At 37.7% G+C, this 24,433-nt stretch overlaps 2 protein-coding genes across 2 annotated transcripts in view; both read left to right on the plus strand.

Moving 5' to 3' along the window:
- The first annotated feature begins 796 nt into the window (after positions 1 to 796).
- Positions 797 to 1,701, plus strand: TAS2R16 (taste 2 receptor member 16). The gene is given in 2 exon segments (XM_007177228.2): positions 797 to 835; positions 838 to 1,701. Coding segments are annotated over 2 exon segments (903 nt in total).
- A 1,275-nt stretch (positions 1,702 to 2,976) lies between these two features.
- LOC103009788 (testis-specific Y-encoded protein 1-like) overlaps positions 2,977 to 24,433 on the plus strand; it is an 80,750-nt gene continuing 59,293 nt past the window's right edge. Inside the window, 1 exon segment of the mRNA XM_057549642.1 lies at positions 2,977 to 3,065. Coding sequence (XP_057405625.1) covers positions 2,977 to 3,065 — 89 coding nt within the window.

Genomic DNA, 24,433 nt, shown 5'->3' on the forward strand with positions numbered 1-24,433 from the left:
ATGGAACAAGAACATTTCCCAAACATATATAAAGCAGGAGCTCAAGGTACAGGAGTCGGCAGAACAATAGCCAAGGAGGCCACACCTCAATTGTAGGGAGAGCACTGGGGGCACCGTGCAGCGATTTCTCTGAGGTGAGGAATTCAATGGGCAGTAAAGAAAGTGGCCCGTCTTGGATTGGGATACTTGAAGGTCTCAGCTTCCAGCAATTTCGTCGGTGGAATCTCAGAGCAAAGATTTTCTTTACTGTTTTTTCTATGTACTCAAACTTTGATTGTAGCATCCACGCCCAGCTGCTGTAGAAGCTGGGGACACGGGTTTCTGAAGTTGACATTGTTACAGCACTCAGTGAGCAGAAATGTTACCCAGGATGTGAATGGACAGTGAAGGATTTATCTATCCTGTGGTTCAAATTTTAGGTTGAAAGACTGAGGATATTCTATTAAAAAGATGGGGAAATAAGCTAAAGACACCTCAGGCAGATAAAGAAGAAATAAACAGCATGGTTATGAAATAGGGATGCTTTTTATGGGAATAATCAAATCACCTCAGGAGCAAGAATCCACATTCAAACATTTCCCTGCATCCAGGCCTGATAACAAACCAGCAAGCAAAGCATAAGCAAATCCTGCAGATAGGAAAATGGGAAAGTCAAAAATAAGCCCAGAAAAATGTGCATCCAGAGGGAGATATTTTCTTGTGTGAAACACTAGTGGGGCCAGGAATCTGGTCCCTACCTGGAAATTGTTGCAGAGATTCTGAGTCTGTGCCCAGGAAGTTTCTTTGGAATAGAAGGATGATAACCATCCAACTCTCCGTCTTCTTCATGATCATCTATATATGCTCAAGTTCTTGACAATAACTGCACAGAGCAGCTTAACTGCTGTAGTGCTGGGCACAGAGTGGGTGAGTTTCCAAAGGCTGTCACCAGTGGAAATGATTCTCACCAGCCTGGGTGTCTGCTGCTTCTGTCAACTGTGGTCATCGATGCTGTACAACTTTTGCTCCCACTTCCACCCTAGTTATGAATTTTGGTACTTCAGGATCGTCTGGGAATTTACTAACATTCTTTCATTCTGGTTGACCAGCTTGCTTGCTGTCTTCTACTGTGTCAAAGTCTCCTCCTTCAGCCACCCCACCTTCTGGCTGAAGTGGAGAATTGTGAGGTTGGTTCCTCGGCTGTTGCTGGGTTCTCTGCTGATTTCTTGTGTGTCTATCATCTTTGCAGCTGTTGGGCATTACAGCAAGATTCAATTAATCTCCAAGAGGCATTTCCCTAGAAACAGCACCACGACTGAGAGACTTGAGATATTCCTGTGGGATTTTTCCATGTGCCAGCAAGTGGTTGTGTTGATTATTCCTTTCCTCCTGTTCCTGGCCTCCACCGTCTTGCTCATGGCCTTATTATTCCAACACCTGAGGCAGATGAAAGATCATCACACCAGCCACTCCAACTCCAGCCTGGAAGCTCACTCTACTGCCCTGAGGTCTCTTGCCATCTTCCTCATTTTCTTCACCTCTTATTCTCTGACCCTACTAATCTCCATCTGGGGTGTCCTTTTTAATAAGGGGTCCTGGTTCTGGGCCTGGGAAGCTATCATCTATGCTCTAGTCTCTATTCATTTGACTTCACTGATGCTGAGCAGCCCTAAATTGAAAAGGGTTTTAAAGGTAAGGTATTGGGACCTAGAGGCTGCCTGAGGCACAGGGGACAAGAAGACCCCTGGGCAAATGGGTGTTTGCACTGATACAACTAATATCAATAACCTAACCGGCAGGACTCTTGACAATCCCCTGTGTGATAGTGACGCACCATAAATGCAAGCCTCACTCTCTTTCCCTACAGCCATCTATCTCCAAACAAGCAATCCCCTCTAATCTATGCCACTCCTTTCTTTTCCTTTCCACTGTCCCCAGGCTGGCCCCAACTTTCTCATGACATCTCCATCTCTCCTTAGTCCTCTCTACCTCTGAAATCTTTCTCCAAGTATATTCAACACAAGAGACCCAAAGTTACGGTATCTGCATTTTGTTTTTATTTGATCCATTCCATGACTGCCAATTCTTCATACTAATATGAATCCCTTCCCCACAAGAATTTATTGCCCACATCCTGAATGTTCTCCATGCTAAGCCCTTGATTTACTTTCCATATTTTAGTCAAGAAAAGATCTTGTATCTCTCTCTCCATTGCTTCTGTACTTTTATTCAGTAATATGATTTTCCTTATTTGTGTCTCTTCCAAATACTGTGCCTTTATGCTTTTAATATTCAAGTCAAATTTTAACTCTTCTTTTTCTTGCCAAGACATTACTTTCCCCAGAAAAGCAGATGACTTACCCAATCTAGGGTCATCCTGGAACCTCTTCAAATATTGGCAATTTAATTTGACCAACTGCACACAGTTTCCACTGGCTGGATTCTTGCCTCTTCATTGTAGCACAGGTCGGAATGGACTTTCTAGAAATAGTCCCAGATTGAGGCTTAGCTCACTTTCTTCCATACATAACCCAGATGTGAGCTGGGAACTCTTCTTTGTAAAATCTGAGTGACACTGGCTTAAGTTTTCTATAATTTTCTATTCTGTGCTCCCTGACAATCCAAAGTCCTTCCCAAATGGATAAGAATACAGGAACCACACAGGAATCAAATTAAAATCACGTACAGGACTTTCCTGTTCTTTAGAAGTCCTTTCAACCTCCCAATCCCACAGGTTTCTCTCATACTCTTTTCCTTATAGGGCTAAGTCCTACCTTATCCCCGTGGCATCTCTCTCCTTATTTCTCTCCTCTTCACCCTCACCCACTAGCAACAAAGTGTCTTAGTAATTGCCAACCTCTGGACCTTTGAGTCTCAGCTTCCATCTGCTCCAGGCACTTGTCAAGGTATTTTTCCTAAGGACAGCTTCATCTCTTAAAGCATTCTGATGCCAGAGTTTATGAATATAATTGTTTTCACCTTTTATATATATGGGGTATGTCTGATGAACTGAACTTCTGGTTCTGCCATGAGAAGGCTCAAACACCTCCTGAGGAAAAAACCATCCTACAGGAAAAAGAATGCAGGTATCTCAAGTTTTGACCACAAAAGAAAGCTTAGTCCTGGAAGGGAATGGAAATTCTGATCTGGTCTTGGGTCTATCACTCTGACTTGTCTCTCAATCAAGTCATCCCTTGAATTCATATTTGAAATTGAGGGTGTGAAATGTAAGTACAAACTGAAAAAACTTTTTCCAAAGACTCTGTTCCATTTGATATATCTCAGCAGCATTTCTACTGTTACATAGAAAGGGGAGTAAAGCGTATTTTCCCACTTCACAGTAGCACCCCATGCAGCCTTAGCATTTCCCAAGCTCCAATGGTTCAACTGGAGTAGAAGGTGGGACAGAGCCTGGTGAATGCAATAATGTCTGGGGAGCAGAGTCATAACCAGATGAAATGGGACTGGGTAAATAAAGGAAAATAAAACGTAGATATCAACCTTGTGTTATCTGACCAGATAATCCCAGGAATGCTTAGGAAGCTGGTGGGGTAGTAGGTTGCAAGAGTTTGGGAGCCTACCAGAATAGGTGAGACAAAAAAGCAACTGAAATTTGAATTATTGCTATTGGTCATTTGTATCCACATATTGCATGTTCTAAAAATCTCAGAAAGCTGAAAGAAACAGAAACTGTATTCCACACGTATGTGTAAATAGAGAAGAGAGACAAAAGAAAAACCTTCCCCCTCTGCTCCCAACTATCAAATATACAGATACTCTTCCAGAAGTTGTTAAATATGTGTAATACTCTCGCTGTCTTATTTTGAGTAAAGTGCAATGGAAAAGGTATCCAGGAAGGATATGCATGAGGTAGGGATGTTAGAGCCAGTGGAAGGTATCCAGAATTTAATAAAATAAAATGTAGAAACAGAAATAATAACTGCCTCATATCATTGTGGTATCTAATAGTTCACAAAGAGCTTCCACGTACATTTAATCATTTTCAACTGGACAAGTTAGGTCATGATCATCCAATCCTGGAAAACAGACCGACAAAAGTCATGTGAATTACCTAAGTTCATACTGTTTGTTAATACCAGACCTAAGAAGCAAAGGAAAAGGAAAGGAAACGAAGAGATAAATTTTAAAGGAGTGAAGAGTTTTTTTTGGTTTTTTTTTTTTTTTTTAGATTATACATCTTTTTTTATTAAAGTATGTTGATTCAATCTCAAGTGTTTTCAAATGGATGCCTTTGTGGCCCAGGAAATTGCCTTTTGGAACTTATGGCCTGCATAAGCAAAGTCAAATATGGTATTACACACTAGTGTAGGGAAAATAATTATTAAAATAGTGGTTATGCACTCACAAGTTTGTTGTAGGTAGACAGAATTATCAAAAACCCAGATGCTTATAAAAAAGCTTGCATTATTTAGAATTTCTTCCTTAGGAATCAAAGCAGTTGCTTTCTGGAACTACATTTTTCAGAACTGCTCAAAGCATCTCATCTAGATGAGTGTTTTTTAAAAATATATATAAAAAGTCTACCATGAGACTTCAAACATCACATATTTCACCTTTTATAGGCTTTTTATCATGTATCCCTTCCTTTAAAGTCCTTCAGAATAAAATAAACTCTCACATTCCATTAGAAAAAAATGGAAACATTCATGGTCTGAAAATTTTCTGCATTCCCCAAATCTTGGGTACTATGTGCAATTTCCTCATATACAAGTTTTGAAGAAACCCCTGATCATCTATTATTGAATATTCAGCTAATGGACATGCCATGGAAAGTTGACATTAAAAGTAGTAAACAGATTAAAATCTACTCCATAAAATAAAAATGTTCTAAGATTAGAAGTGAAAAGTTTTAATTTGGATTAAATTAAATTTGGTTAGGATTTAAAAGGAAGATACTTTAGAAAGAATAACAGAGATGTTTGGGCTAAGAACAAGGAAATTCTTTTGAGAGCTTGAGTTAGGTAGATATGAGATTCAGGCACCAAGGGCCTATATACCTGTATTATCCAACTTGTAAGCAGTCTACCCTATATAACTCTCATTATTCATAGCATTTATTGAGATGATCATTTGAATTTTATCTTTCATTCTATTCATGTGGTGTATCACATTTATTGATTTGTGTATGTTGAATCATCCTTGCATCCCAGGGATAAAGTCCTCTTGATCGTGGTGTATGAGTCATTTAATGTACTGATGAACTTGATTTGCTTGTATTTTGTTGAGGATTTTTACATCTATGTTTATCAGTATTCTTGTCTAGCTTTGGTATCAGGATAAGCTGGTTTCATAAAATTAATTTGAAAGTGTTCCCTCCTCTTCAATTTTTGGAAGAGTTCAAGAAGGATTATTGTTAATTCTTCTTTAAATGTTTGGTAAAATTCACTAGTAAAATCATCTGGTCTTGGGCTTTTTTTGTTAAGAGGTTTTTGATCACTGATTCAATCTTCTTAATCATTGTTGATCTGTTTATATTTTCTATTTCTTCATGATTCAGTCTTAGATACTTTTATGTTTCTAGGAATTTATCCATTTCTTCTAGGTTACCTAATTTTCGGCATGTAATTGTTCATAGTAGTCTCTTATGATCTATGTGTTTCTGTGGTGTCAGTTATGTCTCCTCTTTCATTTCTGATTTTATTTGTGTCTTCTTTTTTCCTCAGGTTTGTCAACTTTATCTTTTAAAAAGCAGCTAATAGTTTCACTGATCTTTTATCTTTCTAGTCTCTATTTCATTTATTTCCATGCTGATCTTTGTTATGATCTTCTTTCTGCTTACTTTGAGCTTAGTTTGTTCTTTTGTTTCTAGTTCTTTGAAGTGTAAAGTTATGTTGTTTATTTGACATCTTTCTCTTTTCTTAACATATACATTTATCACTATGAACTTCCCTTTACGAACTGCTGTTGCAGCATCCCATAGGTTTTGGTTATTGTGTTTTCATTTTCATTTATTTTGAGATATATTTAAATTTCTCTTTCGATCCCTTCTTTGACCCATTGGTTGTTCAGGAGTATGTTGTTTAGTTCCCTCATGCTTCTAAATTTTCCAGCTTTCCTCTTGTTTATTTATAGTTTCATACTATAAATCAAAAGGGAACTATTCGTAGAAACCTGTGGAATCTATAATACCCACAAGAGGTGGGAAATGATGATCTCTAGAACATGTTTGAAGGCAGAAGTTGGAGAAAAACTTGTTTCTTTGGAGCTCAGTCTATTCAATAAAATTTTTACAGGAGATGTAAAAGTCAATAAGATGTTAAATGTGCCTACATTTTCTCTGAGATTGCTTGTCAGGTACTGTGCATTACATTCTCCTTATAAATAGACCCTGAGATAAATTCCTTTCCCAGAAGGAACCAAACCAAAGGCCAAGGTAAAGGTTTAACCTCTGATGATCCTTAGTCTTCCTGCCACCACAAACTTCACAATTCCCTCTACTTGAATCCAGATAGAGTAGCCTTAAAGTTTGGACTTGATCACAATAACTTCCAGTGCCTGGTAAATCTTGAGCAGAACACTGAGTTCTGCTCTTTTTCCTGTTTTGGTGTTTTTGTTTATATTTTGTTAATGGTGTTACTGTTCTTGTGTTAATGGCCCACATTGTTCTTGTATTTGTATTGTAAACTATGGCAAGTTCTTTCCAAAATTGGTCTTGCTAAAGATAAAGAGCCAAAAGAGAGAGAAAGGCTACCAAGGATAATAGTATGAGTAGTATTGTAGCAAAAAAGCAATCATAACACACCTACAATTGTAAACCTTTTAAAAAAATTATCCAGACTTACTTTAATTCCAGAAATGCATATTAAAGGAGAGATTTTGGGGAACTCTTTCTTATAAAGCCTAGAGGAGCATCTACAGTATATTTTACAATCAGTATAAAATAACTTATTCCTGTGACTATTCATAATGTCAAAATGCTTCCTAATAAGAGGGGGAAAGGCATCTTCTTTGATTTTTCTAGACAGAGTTTTTAATAGAATCCTTGAGACTCATTCACCATCTTTTAGCCATGTCTCAAACTCCCCAGAGATTTAAGATGATGTTCTATATTTAATAAAACTTACAAAATTGATCCTAAGTGTGAATTGACTTTTTGCTAGTTTTGGTGGCAAACATACAGTTGTATTAACTATATTGCCATGCCAAGTTTCTTCAAATAATTTTTTTAGATAGAATATATCAAAAATGACAGGTCATACTGGTTAGAGATAAATCCTATATCATGACTGAAGTTTTTCTTTAAATTTTAAACTAAATACTAGATTTTTAAAAATTAACTTTTATTAAAATATGCTAGATGTAAGCAACTGAAACACAGCCAAGATACAGTCAAAATGACTGGGAATAATCACTTGCATTTGCAGGAAAAAATAGATCTTAAAATTTAAGTTTAAAATTAGAGGGAAGATAAGTTTCACAAGCCTTCATTCTTAAAGTCTAAAGATAGACTGTGTAGGTAGATATTTCTTGAGAATATTGGCAGACTGGTGTTGTCAGTATTTGATGGTTTGAATGAGATCCACTCCAAGAATTTGGAAATAAGACTGTCTTCTGAAGGGTAAATCAAGAAATCAACTTTTCTCCCTACCTCTGCTCTAAATGTAGTAACCTAAGAATTAATCAGAAAAAGGGTGGGTAGAATGTACTCCAATCAAATCTCAAGATGTATGTCTAGACAGACTCCAGACTGTAACATATTATACAGAAAGAGAGGTAAAACATGTCTTAAAATAAACTAATAAACACACACACAAAAAGGTAAGAAATTTGAATTTCATGATGTTCATCCAGGTCTGCCCATGGTAGGCGGATGTTTGGTCAACCAACTTGAAGCTTTCTAGTCCTACTGACAAGTCCTTCAAGCTATTATCTGAGAGGTTTGTCACAAGGTCATATAAATCCCTCCAGTTTTTGCTCTATATTCTCTCACTCACTCATTATGATTTGGCATTTCATGTTGATAGTCTATGACCATGCCTCTAAGTGGACATAAAAGGAAAATTCCTAGGTCCTAAAATGTGGGTACAAGTAAGAGGAGAATCCATGACATACATGAGTATAGCATGGCAAGACTTCAGGACAGTTCCTGGATATTAGGACAAGTGTCTGATACCCCACACTGACTGCTCTGCCACCTTTGCCACCACCCTGAGAGCATCCCCTGAGAAACAGAAGAGAGACTCTGCAAAGCTATTGTGCAGCTGATGTTATCATCATGTTTTTGATACTTGATAAATATTAACATATTGGTTTCTGTGAGGTTCATTTCTGCCATCTTCTTACTCAGTCCCAGTTTTCTTTACCCATACTTAAGATCATATATTATAGCTTGTGTTTAGGCAGAAATTTCCCTGACATCTTGACTGTTTAATTACCATGCATGCTTATGCCCACCTCAGTATCATTTGTCTTCATATCAGTTGCAGTAGTATGAGTCTGTTTTTCTTTTTTTTTTTTTAATTGAAGTATAGTTGACTTACAATGTTGTATTAGTTTCAGGTGTACAGCACAGTGTCTTATATATACACACACACACACACACACACACACACACACACACACACACATATACATATTGAGTGTAGTTCCCTGTTCTGTACAGTAGGTCTTTGTTGGTTATCTATTTTATATATTGTAGTGTGTATATGTTAAGCCCAACCTCCTAATTTATCGTTCCCCCCCTTTCCCCTTTGTTAACCGTAAGTTTGTTTTCTATGTCTGTCTCTGTCTGTTCTGTAAATAAGTTCAATTATATCTTTTTTTTTTTTTTTTAAGATTCCACATAAGTGATATCATATGACATCTGCCTTTCTCTGTCTGGCTTACTTCACTTAGTATGATAATCTCTAGGTCCATCCATGTTGTTGCAAATAGCATTATTTCATTCTTTTTAATGCCTGAGCAATATTCCATTGTATATATGTACCACAACTTCTTTATCCACTCATCTGTCAATGGACATTTAGGTTGCTTCCATGTCTTGTAAATAGTGCTGCTATGAACACTGGGGTGCATGTATCTTTTCAAATTACAGTTTTCTCCAGATATATGCCCAGAAGTGGGATTGCAGGATCATATGGTAACAGTATGAGTCCATTTCTGAAACTGACTACCTCAGAGAACTGACAGGGATGGGTCTCTGGACCCACAAAGTTAAGGAGCAGAACCTAGAATGTGGTAACCTCACTGAGATATTATTTTGAGAATAATCCTGCCATACTTAGATTTATTACTGTCACTGACTGGGTCACTGTTCTTAGTTGCAGGCAATGAAATCCACTCTAGATAGTTTGAGGAGGGAGGGATTTACTGCAAGTTTTTAGGCAGGATATAGTTTCAGGGAGCACTTCAAAAATAGAAACCATGCAACCAGAAGAAATGCCCAACCATACTACAGGGTTTTTCCTGCAGCAGCATCTGCCAATTGGCATCCAGGACGTTAGGGAACAGGCAACAGAACTTGTGTTACAGCTGCCCAAGAGGCTTGGACACCTCTGACCCAAGATTAAATCTTTTTTTTTTTTTTAATTTTTATTGGAGTAGAGTTGATTTACAATGTTGTGTTAGTTTCTGCTGTACAGCCAAGTGAATCAGTTATACATATCATTACAGAGTAATGAGTGGAGTTCCCTGTGCTGTACAGCAGGTCCTTATCAGTTATCTATTTTACATATGGCAGTATGTATATGTCAATCCCAGTCCCCCAATTTATCCCTCTCCCGCTTTCCCCCTGTGTGACTCTGGTGGGTGCCTCGGCTTGACTGAACCTGGATCACACAGAGAGTCCTGGCTACAAACAGTCTGGAAAAGGTCAAATTCAGTTTCCAGCCTTCACTGAAGGCTCACAGGAAGGGAACTAGAGGGGGAGCAGAGTGAGACAAAGTAGTCTCTTCACAACTTTCTCACGCAAATACCTACAATCTGTAATTTACAGGCCTCACACATCTATCGCCATTTTTCACTAATAAAAAATTAGGTAAGTATCACCAAAAATGTTTTCATACCTGGAATGGATAGAAAGTTTTCAAGCAATTGATGCCAGAAAAATATATCAAAAATAGAGAAGGATAATTAAATATGGCTACCTTGGCATTTGTTAAAATCAAGGGTCCCAAAATGTCAGGGCTGGTAGCACACATATGTGAAATACGTGTAAGACAATGGTAAGCTTGGCAATACATACTTACCCCCTCTCCATGTGGTTTGCATTCTATTTCAATGGGGGAAGAAAAACATCTTAAACTTAATGGCAGAAAAGGGGAAGAAGAGATTATTAGCTGTAGTAGATGGTCTTTATTTCCTTCCCTGATCCACTTTACCAAGACAGTGACTTATCTCCTAGCTGTTGTCAGTGTGGACTGCTAACAGCTCACAGGTGCTCCCTTCCGGAGAGAATTGCCAACAAGCAACAGAAACAGCCTCACTCAGAAGACTATTTCCAGCCCACAGATTGCAGCCTACAGCTAATTACTAAGTGATATGGAGCATGAAAGTCCAAGCCCCTTGGGCCAGACTCACTCTATGGCATAATTCATGTTCAAAACTCCCCCTGGGCTCCCACATCCTTACCTGGTTGAAGCTTTCCCCCCCTTGCCCTATCCAGCACCCGTCACTTGTTTTCTCCTCAAAACATTCCTTCAATACATCACTTGAACAAGAAGCTGCTCAAGTTTTGTATCCAGGGAATGAATATGAACTAAGAAACTAGCTAATTTCAATATTGTTACAGAAAAAACTAGAAAATGGTGAAGAAAAAAAATGACAAACAACGAATTAGTAAAGAGAAATATATGACACATAAACAGTACAAAAATATGGTAGATATATGTCAAACTCTAACATTAGAGAATATATTTTCTTAACTGTACATGTAACATGTTATGAAAATTGACTACATATAAAACCAAAAAAAGAAAAAGTCCATAAATACCAAAATGGAAATAATACTAACAGCATTATTTGACACAATGTAATAAACCTAGAAATTAATAATAAAAAATTTTTAGGGCTTCCCTGGTGGCGCAGTGGTTGAGAGTCTGCCTGCCAATGCAGGGGACACGGGTTCGAGCCCTGGTCTGGGAAGATCCCACATGCCGCGGAGCAACTAGGCCCGTGAGCCACAATTACTGGGCCTGCACGTCTGGAGCCTGTGCTCCACAACAAGAGAGGCCGCGATAGTGAGAGGCCCGCACACCGCAATGAAGACTGGCCCCCGCTTGCCGCAGCTGGGGGAAGCCCTTGCACAGAAACGAAGACCCAACACAGCCATAAATAAATAAATAAATAAAAATTAAAAAAAAAAATTTTAAAGGATCTTTTTACATAAAAATTGAAAAACATGCTAATAAAACAACTCTTGGGTCAACAGAAAACACAAATCAAGATTTCAAAAATGTATTAACAACCATGAAAATATAACATATCAAATCTATGTGATACAACTAAAGCAGTTTTAGTGTTAAGTGCCGATAGAAATACAAATACAAAAGGAAAATTAATTAAGCACCCAACTTACAAAGCTATAAAAGGAAAACAAAGGAAAGCCAGAGGAAATTAACAAGTATAAAAGCAAAAATTAATGGATTCAAAAAGAGAAAGAGTTAAACTAATAAAATCGAAAAGTGTCAGTTGAAAATTTTAACACAGTAGACAGATCACTAGCTAACTTAATCTAGAAACAAAAGGGAAAAGCAAAATTATACAAAATTATAAATGGCAAAAAAGAAATAACCACTAAAACAGAAGGACTTTTAAAAAAAAATCATGAGACTATTTTGCAAAATTCTAAGCAGTTTTAAAATATAGGTGAAATAAATCATTTTCTAGAATAATACAACAGGGACTACTAGTTTTCTCTTCCATATATAAGGAGCTTGAAAGTTGCCACTCTGTCCCAACAGCAAGTAAAAAGCTAAACAGCTAAACTGAACCCTGGCAAATATTACCTAGGCCAGATGATCAAGGCTAACCTCATCAATGATAAGTCATGTTGATAGCATGGGAGCTTGGTATGAAGTAATGAGAACAGCACTTTAACTCTGTGGTCTTCCTCCTAAAAATCTAGTTTAACCATGAGAAAAACATCAGATAGACAAGCCCAAATCCAGGGACAGTCTACAAAATATCCAACCAGTACTCCTGAAAACTGTCCAGTTTATCAAAAAGTTGGAGAAACTGTCACAGACCAGAGGCGGCTAAGGCAGCATAATGACTAAATGCAACATGACTTTGTGGGTAAGATCCTGGAACAGAAAAAGGACATTAAGGAAAATCTAGTGAAATCTGAATAAACTTCAGAAGTTAGTTAATAGTAATGTATCATCAATGTTAGAACCTTAATTCTGACAAGTGCACACATGTTCCCTATGTATCCTAATTAACAATCAGGGAAACCAGGTATTAGCACTCTTTGTTCCATCTTTGCAACTCTTTTGTAAATCTAAAAGTATTTTTAAATCAAAGTTTATTGTTAAAGAGCAATTAAAATTCCCTAATACTTATAACATTTTGGGTCATTTCTTTGTCTCTTGAGAATGATTTCATTATTCTTGTGTGTTTTGTAATTTTTTATTGAATGCCACGCATTTTGCATAGACTTGTAGAAGCTGAGGTAAATAATATTTGTGTCTAAAGACTGGCATGCCATTTCTTCTGTCAGGGTGTAAGTATGGTGGCTGGCATCTCTTCCTGCCTTGCTCTACATAGCTGATCCATTCCACACGTTCCTTCTCTTCTTGGAGGAGGTTGTCCCTCCATCAATTTAGATTATTCCGTTCCCTTGCGTCGTTAGTTCTCTGATGGATTCAGGGAAAGTTGTAATTTTGTCATTTATCCAGCTCTTTCTCATTGATAGATGGGAGCATGTTTTTTGGTTTTTTGTTTGTTTGTTTTTCAGCTTTCTACATTCTAGGAGTAAACAGAACTCCAGGGTTTTTTCTCAAGTCTGTGTACACTACAATCAAACATGCATGTAGGAGGAATGAAATTGAGCACAGTGATCAGAATAATATTTTTTAAGGCAAGAGATTCTGAATGTTTGACAAATCACAGACTTTAACATTGGAAGGAATGTATTAGAAGGCATCCACCCTAGTTTTAAAATCTTTTGAATCATGTCTTCTTTTGTTAAAATTAAATTTTCACTTCTCATATTTCCTCCAGGAGGAGATTGCTTCTAGTTAAAAATTACTATGTCTTCTGCATATCTCCATCAGTCAAAAAATACCTGTTGCAATTTTTTCAGCTGATATGAAAAGCATAGAAATAATTTTTTTATTTTACAAATAAAAATTATATTCTAATATTGAGAATGTTTTCAAATTGTGTACCCCTTTCCTGATTCTGGTTAAAAACACCATATGGAATCTTCCCCCTCCTCGGTTTGAAAATATTTTACTGTACCAAACACTCACCAAACAAATATTTTTCTTCTGTATATGTGCCTAGAGAGAGAAGTGTATTATACATCAAATTCTTTATACTGACACATTGGTATAGTAGACACAAGGATGGGGATCTATAAAATGGGCAGAGTGGGGGAGGTCAGGGCTATCCTTTTTTGCAAGGAAGTTAAAAGATGGGCTGTATAAAACTGGGCTGCCCCATCTAAGGACTCAGCGCATCTAAGCCAAACGTGGTTAAGCACCGAACAGCCAAAGAACTGAGGTGATGGAACAGATTCAAACCAAGCATCTCTATTCTTTTACCAGAGGCAGAAATCTATGAGAAGAATAAATCAGAAGCATCCACAATGTGATGCCTAAAGAACACAGCACCTCTTCTTTTTCTGTAATTCCTAAATGTTAAAGAAAAAAGCCTGTAATGTTGACAATTGATCAGGAAAATCTAACCTTGTAGCAATGTCCTCTAACCTTTCTTGATCTAAAAAATGACCTGGCTTCTTATTAAAAATAAAGATTTCTGGGAACCATTCCAGATTAACAAATCAGAATCTCTAGAAGAGGCTCCTCAGAACGTGCACTTTTAACTAAAGTTCATGGGATTCCTCAGATCAGAATTATTAGGGAAACGGTGTTACAATATACTCTCTTCACAATTTCTTACCCTAAACAGCATTTTTGTATTACTAGCTAATCACTTCTGATGATCAAGGCGTGATAATCCTCATGCTTAACACTAAAATATTAAATACTAGGAGCGCTTGTGTGCTTGTTAAATTATGATTTCCTTTCTGGAGGTATGAACAGAAGAAACTCAATACTGAATCCACCTTATAGTAAATTTTAGCGAGAAGCTGGCAGCAAACAAGTATTTTATTTATTTTTTGCCTGGATAATTTCCTTTAGAAAATTATTCAAGGATAAGAGATAACCTTTTTAAATTTTAATTTAAAATAACCTTTTCATTTTTAAATGAATTATTCCAATGCATGTAAAATTATATGAGCAGGAACAAATCAAAATTTATTCATGAACACATGACTGACACAGGGTAGAATCATCGCTGCAAACCTCTTGAGAGTACATCTCAGACTAAACCTACTTTGAGAAGCTCTTTGTGAAATATCCAGGGCTGTATACTTCAGTGGAAATGTATTTGTTTTACACAAAAGGGAGAGTTTCTAATGAGGACAACTTTGTCTTTTGTAGGAAAGACAAAAAGCATTGAGGCTTGGTTTTAATTTGGGGGAAAGGGATGAAAAGACTGCAGAGAGCTCTTTGAATTTTCCTGCAAACTACCTCTTGAGCTTTTATCGGTGACCCTTAGGCAGTGTTACTTAATGTTTGGCTCAAGACTATCTGAGTCAGAACTATTTGATGAAAGTGTTTAAAATGCTAATTCCTAGGCCTCTGCAGATTTACTGAATTAACATTTCAAGGATGGAACCCAGGAAGCTACATTTTTAAAAAAGTATTCCAAATGATTTAGAAGAACATTGAGGTTGGAAAATTAGTGCCCTGAAGCAGAGGTCAGCAAATCTTTTCTGGAAAAAATCCAAATACTAACTATTTTATTTTCTTTTTAAACCACTTTTTTTGAGGTGCGACTGACATGTAAAAAGTGGTACATGGGCTTCCCTGGTGGCGCAGTGGTTGAGAATCTGCCTGCCAATGCAGGGGACACTGGTTCAAGCCCTGGTCTGGGAAAATCCCACATGCCGCGGAGCAACTAGGCCCGTGCACCACAACTATTGAGCCTGCGCGTCTGGAGCCTGTGCTCCGCAACAGGAGGGGCCGCGACAGTGAGAGGCCCGCGCACCACGAGGAAGAGTGGTCCCCGCTTGCCGCAACTAGAGAAAGCCCTTGCACAGAAACGAAGACCCAACACAGCCAAAAATAAATAAAAATAAATTAATTAATTAAAAAATTTTTTAAAAGTGGTACATATTTAATGTATACAGCTCGGTTAGTTTGAGGGTAAGTATACACCCCTGAAATCATCACTACCATCAAGGACATAAACATATCCATATTCAACCTCCCAAAGTTTCCCCCGTCACCTTTATTATTATTATCATTGTTTTTGGGTGTGTGATAAGAACACAACATAAGATCGATCCTCACAGCAAATTCTGTGTATAAAACAGTATTGATAGCTTTAGGCACATCTTATTTACCTTGCTTAACTGAAACTTTGTACCTTTGACCATCACCTCCCCCATTTTCCTCTCCCCCTAGCTCCTGGCAACCACCTTTCTATTTTCTGCTTCCTGAGTTTGGTTATTTTAGATTTCACATGTAAATGAGACCATATAGTATTTGTCTTTCTGTGTCTGGCTTATTTCACTTAGCATAATGTCCCCGAGGTCTGTCCATGTTATCACAAATGTCAGGCTTTCCTTTTTTTTTTTTTAAGACTGAATAATATTTTATTGTAAGTATATAACACATTTCGTTTATCCATTCATCTGCAGACAGACACTTAGGTTGTTTCCATATCTTGGCTATTGTGAATAATGAACATGGGAGTGCAGATAATCTCTTCAAGATCCTAATTTCAATTCTTTTGTATAAATATCCAGAAGTGGGATTGCTGGATCATATAGTAGTTCTATTTTTTAATTTTTTGTGGAGACAATATAGTTTTAGAATGCATTTAGCTAGAGGGATAAACCAAACTATACTTTTATTCAGAATGTCTTTGTGTTGTCTACTTTTAAAAAAAATCTTAATAACTAATTGCATTTTTAATAAGAAAACTCAGAAATGCTAGGCATAATTAAGTGCCTCTTTTTCTTTTTGCTTATTTAGAAAATGACTATGACTTTTGTAGCTCTGGGGACAACGTATAATTCCCCCCATTGAAATCTTCACCAATAACTTTTTGGCTTAATGTCTTTTCACCTTATTCTTTTAACATTGTTAAATGAGAGACAGATTAATGTACTTTGATGTTTACAAAATTTATTTCATACCAAATTTCTATAATTTTCTAGATCCAATATCAAACTTTAGCATCAGCTTTATTTTTATTTCATAGTGAAAACTCACTATGTCCAAAAGGCATAAAGTTCTTTTCAAAGATAAACTTCCCTGCCAAAGGTATTCCTGGATACGGCAGGTTCCCAGCCATCATCTGTTTTCTTCCTGCCTTCACTATTCCCACACCCTAATCCCCGTATCCACCACGTGTACGTACACATGCTCAAACACACGCTCACACTGACGCGCTGTACATCCTCCCTTTTGCTACAAACACCTCAACACTGTTGTTTTGCCTATTTCCCAACAGAATGCTTGCATAGGAGAAAATGTGACTGATGATAACAGAGAAATAGAAGGAGAATGAAAAGGAATGGAGAAAATGTTGTTTGGGGGTAGCAATGAAATGAAGTAACTGCCTGAAAAAAAAGGGAGCTGCATATATATCTCTGTCTTCATGATCTTGAAATAATCTGACAACAGGTATCAGCTGATACAGAATTGGAGAGCTAGAAGAGAACTTTGAGTCCTCTAGTACAAAGCCCTTAGTCAGCAGATGAAGAAAAAAATAAATAAATAGGAGTAGACAGTAGGCGACTTGCCTCAGGAATTTAAGTAGTTGGTAAGGAGCCTAGAATTAGAAACTGTATCTTCCAGGTTTTCAACTGAGATGCTATTCTTTTCTATTCATACCTTCTGAACAGAACATACTCACCTTAACCACGTAAGGCAAGACTGACATTTTCAAACTCTCTCTTTCAGGATCGTTCTCATCACAGTAATAGTGGCAGGGTATTCCCCACTGCTCAGGATTATAAGGACCTAGTTCTTTCCAAATTGCACAAGGAACAGAACTAGGATTAGCTTATGCTGTTGAATCTGGGTTTATTGGATAGATATAAAGGAAGCAAATTAAATAGTAAATGGTATCAACTATCCCATAAAGAGGCTTCACAGAGCACTGGAATGTTAGTACAAAGCAATTTTTTCATTTTCAACCAGCAGCAGACATCCCTTGTTCCCTACTCCAGTGTTCTGATATGATGTTGGCTCAGTTAATCTCTATATTTGATGCTCTTGTTTTTACTAGTAATAGATTCCTTTTTCTGTGTGTGTGACTAACACAAATACCTTAGAAAAATGGCAGTCATCATTCAATATGGAAAACACATATAAGATAGAGCACTTGTGTGTGGCCATTTCAAAGGTCACAACTTAACCCAAAGATTTGGTTACTTTGGATCAGAAGCTCATCCCTACTTCAATCAGCTCTGGCCGTGGTGGTGAAGAATCCACCTGCCAATGCAGGGGACACGGGTTCGAGCCCTGCTCTGGGAAGATCCCACATGCCGCAGAGCAACTAAGTCCACGTGCCACAACTACTGAGCCCACGTGCCACAACTACTGAAGCCCGTGTGCCTAGAGCCCGTGCTCCGCAGCAAGAGAAGCCACTGCAATGAGAAGCCCGCGCACCGCAACGGAGAGTAGCCCCCTCTCGCCGCAACTAGAGAAAGCCCACGTGCAGCAACAAAGACCCAACGCAGCCAAAAATAAATAAATAAATAAATTTATTTTAAAAAAAAGATTCCTCACTAAGGCCATAGGTATAGCAGCACTATGGTTTCCAGAAGGGCTGTGGTACTGCAAACACTTCACGTGACCCAGTCTGTGCCGAAACCCAAACTTTGAAAAAATAAACATGCAAAATGAATTAATATATAGTATACATGTGTAACATGCATAAAGCAGTGAGATTTCTGGTTGAACCTGCATGTACACAGTAGTAACTCCTGAAACACATTAATGATGATGATGATGAAGGAGGAGGGGTGGGGGTGACAGCAGGGAATAAATCTATACAGACAAAGAGAAAGGGAGAGGAGAGAACAGAAAGATTTTGGAAGCTGGAAAGCAGATGTTTGGTAAGCGACTCAGCATTACTGGGAAAGCTGACTCCTAAACTGGTAATATGGAAAGCCAAGAAGCAAACCAATTTACACCACATAACCCATGAAAGAAATTAAGGCACCAGTCACCTTGGAAACGGGAGTGAAAGTGGAGTAAGAACAAGAGAGTCTGCTAAAGTCTATTGAAGAGAGCAATGGAATCCACAGTTCCTCTGCCGGCCCTGGCAAAGCCTGTAAGTTTATTCTCTAAAGAGGATCAAACAGGGGGTACCTGAAACAGGGGCCACTGGCATAGCCGAGATACTAAAAGCAGCCTTGTATCAGGACCCAGGATAAAGAACCGCAGGAGCCAAGTTTATACCTTCCAGGCAGGAGATTAGACACATTTTCCTGGGGAATTTGATGATGAGGGGTTCCCCAAACAAATGGCCCAGCTAGATCACCAAGTAGCGAACCCCCCATTCAACACACCCCAATCCTGTGCGCAGAGCTTCCCGTCAGTGTTTTAGTGCCATGTCCTTTCATACGATTGAATAGCATCTCCAGATATTTGAAAGATCTCTAAATATTTGAAGAAAGCTTCTAATAGGATAATCAGAGAAACAAGAACACAGGGAACAGTAACTTGGTGGGAACCAAAATTAAAAATGACTTTGTGGTGAACACACCCCTAATAAATCACAGCTCTTCGTGGCCATGCTCTTTGCAAGGATGTATTGCTCATTCTCACATCAGTGTTAAAGTTCATTTCTCCACCCCCTTGAATCTGGGCTGGCTTGTGATGTGCTTTGACCAATAGGCCAACGGTGGGGTGAGAGTATGTTTAGGAAGCCTAGAAGCCTCTGCTCTTGCCTTCTTAGAACTCAGGAACTGCCCAACCTACCCAGGGAATCATGAAAAACAGTGTATTGAATTGTTTTTTTAAACCACTAAGTCTGACGTGCTCACTTTAAGACTGCATGAGATTCATGGCATTACCTTTTTAAAAAGTATACTTTAGCAACAGCCAGGTCCTCTCCTCACCTTTCTCAAGGCAAGAGATAATGCCTAAAACTGGAAAAGAGAAAGAACGGCAAAATAGCATGTTACTTAGAAATGAAGGTTAGTATAAAAAAAATCCATTAAAACTTGAAAATTCTGCTTTTCCCAAAAAGCTTTGCAGAACACTTCTTCTCTTAAAGCCTTATGCATGCATAACTTAGATAAAAACTGAAACTATACTTCAAAATATAAAAGCCAAAGAAAAAAGATTAGGAAGAAAATGCACCAAAATATTCATGATGTTATTGGTTGTCTGAATGGTAGATTGCAAGTGATTTTTATTCTACATGCTATATATCTATTTTCCAAATATTCAAAAATGAGTACATATTGCTTATATAATCAGAAAGAAAAAAAGAACTTGGAGAGACAGAAAAAAAATAATAAAGGAAACATGGAGATGACCATATTTCATCCCCAGACTGTCCCATGCCCCATAGCCCTTCTTATTCTCTTTCAGTTCACTGAATGGTTTCCATCTCTTTCCTGCTCTCATACATGATGAGAAAACACAATCAGCTCTTCTAGACCAGTTCAACTCATTCTAGGTCCTCGGTTCCTCCTGAACACAAAGCTTCTCTGAAAAATAAACTGGCATGTATATTTTAGCTTTCTTTGATTTCTAACAATCCTCTGCATTTCCCCATAACATTTTTTTAGATGGCTTATTTATTTATCATTTAAATTTTTTATTGAAGAACAGTCGGGGCTTCCCTGGTGGCGCAGTGGTTGAGAGTCTGCCTGCCAATGCAGGGGACACTGGCTCGAGCCCTGGTCTGGGAAGATCCCACATGCCGCGGAGCAACTAGGCCCGTGAGCCACAATTACTGAGCCTGCACGTCTGGAGCCTGTGCTCCGCAACAAGAGAGGCCGTGATACTGAGAGGCCCGCACACCGCGATGAAGAGTGGCCCCTGCTTGCCACAACTAGAGAAAGCCCTCGCACAGAAACGAAGACCCAACGCAGCCATAAATAAATAAATAAATAAATAAATAAATAAATAAATAAAAAGACACTAGTCATATTAAAAAAAAAAAAAAGAATAGTCGACTTACAATGTTGTGTTAGTTTCTGGTATATAGCAAAGTGATTCAGTTTTATACCTATTATATATATATATATATCCTTTTTCATATTTTCATATTCTTTTCCATTATGGTTTATTACAGGATATTGAATATAGTTCCCTGTGCTATACAGTAGGACCTTGTTGTTTATCTATTTTATATATAGTAGTTTGTATCTGATAATCTCAAACTCCTAATTTATCCCTCCCCCACCCTGCATCCCCTTTGGTAACCATAAATTTGTTTTCTATGTCTGTGAGTCTGTGTCTGTTTTGTAAATAAGTTCATTTGTATCATTATTTTAGATTCCACATATAAGTGATATTATACAATATTTGTCTTTCTCTTTCTGACTTACTTCACTTAGTAGGATAATCTCTAGGTCCATCCATTTTGCTGCAAATGACATTATTCCATTCTTTTTTATGGCTGAGTAGTATTCCATAGTACGTATATATACCACAACTTCTTTACCATTTATCTGTTGATGGACATTTAGGTTGCTTCCATATCTTGGCTATTGTAAATAGTGCTGCTATGAACACTGGGGTGCATGTATCTTTTCAAATTATAGTTTTCTCCAAATATATGCCCAGGAGTGGGATTGCTGGATCATATCGCAACTCTATTTTTAGTTTTTTAAGGAACCTCCATGCTGTTTTCCATATGCTGCACCAACTTACATTCCCACCAACAGTGTAGGAGGGTTCCCTTTTCTCCACACCCTCTCCAGTATTTGTTACTTGTAGACTTTTTAATGATGGCCATTCTGACCTGTGAGAAGTGATACCTCACTGTAGTTTTGATTTGCATTTCTCTAATAATTAGTGATGTTAAGCATCTTTTCATGTACCTACTGGTCATCTGTATGTCTTCTTCTCCGTAACTTTTTGTCTCTACCCTATCCTACCCCCTAAGACTACTGGTTCTGTCTACCCATTCTATCCTCCCCTCCCCCATCAGGACATACAAACTCTGATCCTCATATCAATGATCTGATTAGCAGTTTAAACACTGATTCAACATATCTGTGTTGAATTACAATCCATTTTCCCAGTCTATTCTCCTCACAATCTGATCCAGTGTTGGCCAGAGGAGTAACAGAAGTTTCATGGTCTCTGGTTCCACTCCCTGTGAGCTCTTTCCAAGGGGAGCTGTGACACAATGTCTTCTGTCGGTCACCTTATAATAGCACAGACCAGGCTGTCTGCACTGTTGCCCAGGTTACCGGTTGATTTGCATGAGACACATATAATCTCCATGAATGGAAGGATCCTGCAGAGCTGATCATTTCAGGAGACAAACCATATAAGAAGGGTTTTTGTAGAGTGCTCATTCTTTCATTCTTAGAGGAAAAGCTAATTTCACAGCTAAAACATCGTGGAGACAGTGGAAGCCAGGAGGAAAGCACAGATAAGAATTTACCATTCACTAAAACATAAATATTTTATATGTGAAAACTGAGATTAACTTTCGCTCTGGTGTTTGGATTTTATTCTCCGGCTAGAATTTGTTTTTTCAAAGTGTAGCAGGAAGATTATAATACAACAGCATTTCCTAACATTGTCACTGTGCTGCACTCAACTTCGTGGCTCACCTCTTTAGATTTTGCTTCAGATTACACACAGAAGTCATTATTAATACTTCAGATATGTGCTTTATAAATTATGTTCAATATTTGTATTCTGAGTGGAAAGAAGTCTCCCTAGTCCTCTTTCCCCATCTACATGGGGGAGGGGTGGGATTGGAGAAAATGATTATAAACTAAAGGCAGGACCATGAATAAAGTATTCACCCATCTAAAAATATATATTTCAGTCATTTTGAATAAACAACTCTAAAAGCATGAAAAGGTCCTTGTGTTTACACGGAGTACAGCTTGTACTTATATGCAATGTAATGCCTCAGTATATAAACACTAGAAGTTGTGTTAATACCTACTAGGTATAGGTAATAATACCTAGTAGGTAATAATACCTACCTCCTTTGTGCTGAGGGCCTAGGAAGCTCTTTACTGTGTCAGGGAGAAATCATCCAAGGGGAAGGAAGGAAGGAAGGAAGGAAGGAAGGGAGGAAGGGAGGGAGGGAGGGAGGGAGGGAGGGAGGGAGGGAGGGAAGGAAAGGAGGGAAGGAGGAAGGATAGAATAAGGAAGGAACCCTACTTGTTTAAACTGGATTAACCAACTCGAAGCCACAGCTTAGATTAAGAAAAACATTTTTAGCTTACTATGAAGAGAGCAGGAGAAAGCAAACATAAGATGTCTGGTCACATCAAAAAGAGAATATTAAGTTCTGTCTTATGAAACTGTGAGCAATAACAATCTGTAATTGAGACTTTGTTTAAAGGTACTACAGAAAATAAAAAGACTGAAAAGAAAATTAAGTTTATATTATATCTCCCTGCGTCTGTGGACACAGCCTGCTGTGCATGGAGTAGTAGGGGGTACTGGAGTAGATGGGCACCAGTCACAGCATACTTGATTTTAGAGAGCTTTTGAAAGAGGACAATCTGTTTTTTTGTTGGTGTGTGTGTGTGTGTGTGCGCGCACGCCTGTGTGTGTTTTCTTAGGGTATACTGAAGTTTTTTAATTTTATAAAATAAAGAAAAAGAAGTCAGAGAGATAGAAAAATGAATGTGATAGAAACTAAAATACTAAAAGAAAATCTACAAAGAATGGAGATGGGAAAGATGCGTTGCTTACCAACTTCCATTCCAACTCTTCTGCCTACATTTTATCAGAACTTTTGGATCTCACTTTAAACACAAACTTTATGTTTTCCTGTAGCCCCATTCCAAATTTTCCTTCCCTTCCCTCCAACTTTCCATATCTATCCCTCCACGCTTCTTGATTCTCTTCACTTCTTTTCTCCCTTATCTTGTCTTTCTTCCTCCAGTTCCTATTTTTCTTCCCCTAATCACCAGAAATATGTGATGTACAAAACAATGGAAGGACCATTTTTAATGATGATGGAAAAATTTACACACACATACAGAACATTTGGGAGGTTAGTTCAATTCTGCTTCTCCTCTCCTCTGCAAAAGCAGGACAAAGAAGAAAAAAGTGGGGAAGGAGGTGAAGGAAGATGAGGAGGAGGAGGAAGAGGAAGGGGAGAGGGAAGAATAGGAAGGGAGAGGAAGGAGGAGGAGGAGGAGAAGGAGAAGGGAACTTCCACAAAAAATATCCAGTAACCTTTGGGGGCAATTGGACCCAAGCTTGAAGCACTAAAAAGTGATGAAGACAAAACGTGGGAGATCAACAGAGAAAAATAAGAGAGGGTGCCAATGAAGAGGGCAGAGATTAGGATTAGTGGTGAATACAAACAGGAAAATGTGTAAATTGGATTGTTAAAATATATATTCAATGCTTCGAGTGGTTAAAGCAAATACGATAATCCATTATAAAGGCTTTTGTTCTAATAGTATCAAATGGCATACCAATTATGAAGTGAAACTGTGGCTAAGGTACGTTGCTTTAAAAATATATTAGTAACACTTAAATGTACAGCATATATAAATTCTTATTACTGCCCACTCAAAACTATGAATAACTCAGTTTAATATGTAGCTGCTAGTTCAGACAAATGGTTTCAGCATATTTATTTAAATAATGAAAGACCTCATTAATTATGAAGGTTAGTGGTGGGATAGAAAGGCATTCAGATTGGTTTCTTTCTATGATATGTTCTTATAGGGGATGCTAAAATCCTCTAAGTTTAAGCAAAACTGAGATTTGCAGCCTGTTAGAACACCAAAAACTAAGGGCTGTAATACTGCTAAATATTTATTTGTACTCAATATAATACCATACTGTAAGACTTTATCTTTTTTTAAATTTGATGATTATACCCAACAGATTGTGTGATTGTTATATGTCCAATTATCTTGTGAAATTTTTAAAGAATAAATTTTCAGGTAAGTGGTAATATAACCGGGTAAATTTTTTTCATTAAATAAAACATACTTCAGGATACATAGAGAGGTTAGCAGTAAATTTAATTTTTATTAATAGGACAACTATGTTAGCATGAACTAATT

The sequence above is a fragment of the Balaenoptera acutorostrata genome, chromosome 7 (assembly GCF_949987535.1).
Source record: "Balaenoptera acutorostrata chromosome 7, mBalAcu1.1, whole genome shotgun sequence".
NCBI lineage: Eukaryota > Metazoa > Chordata > Mammalia > Artiodactyla > Balaenopteridae > Balaenoptera > Balaenoptera acutorostrata.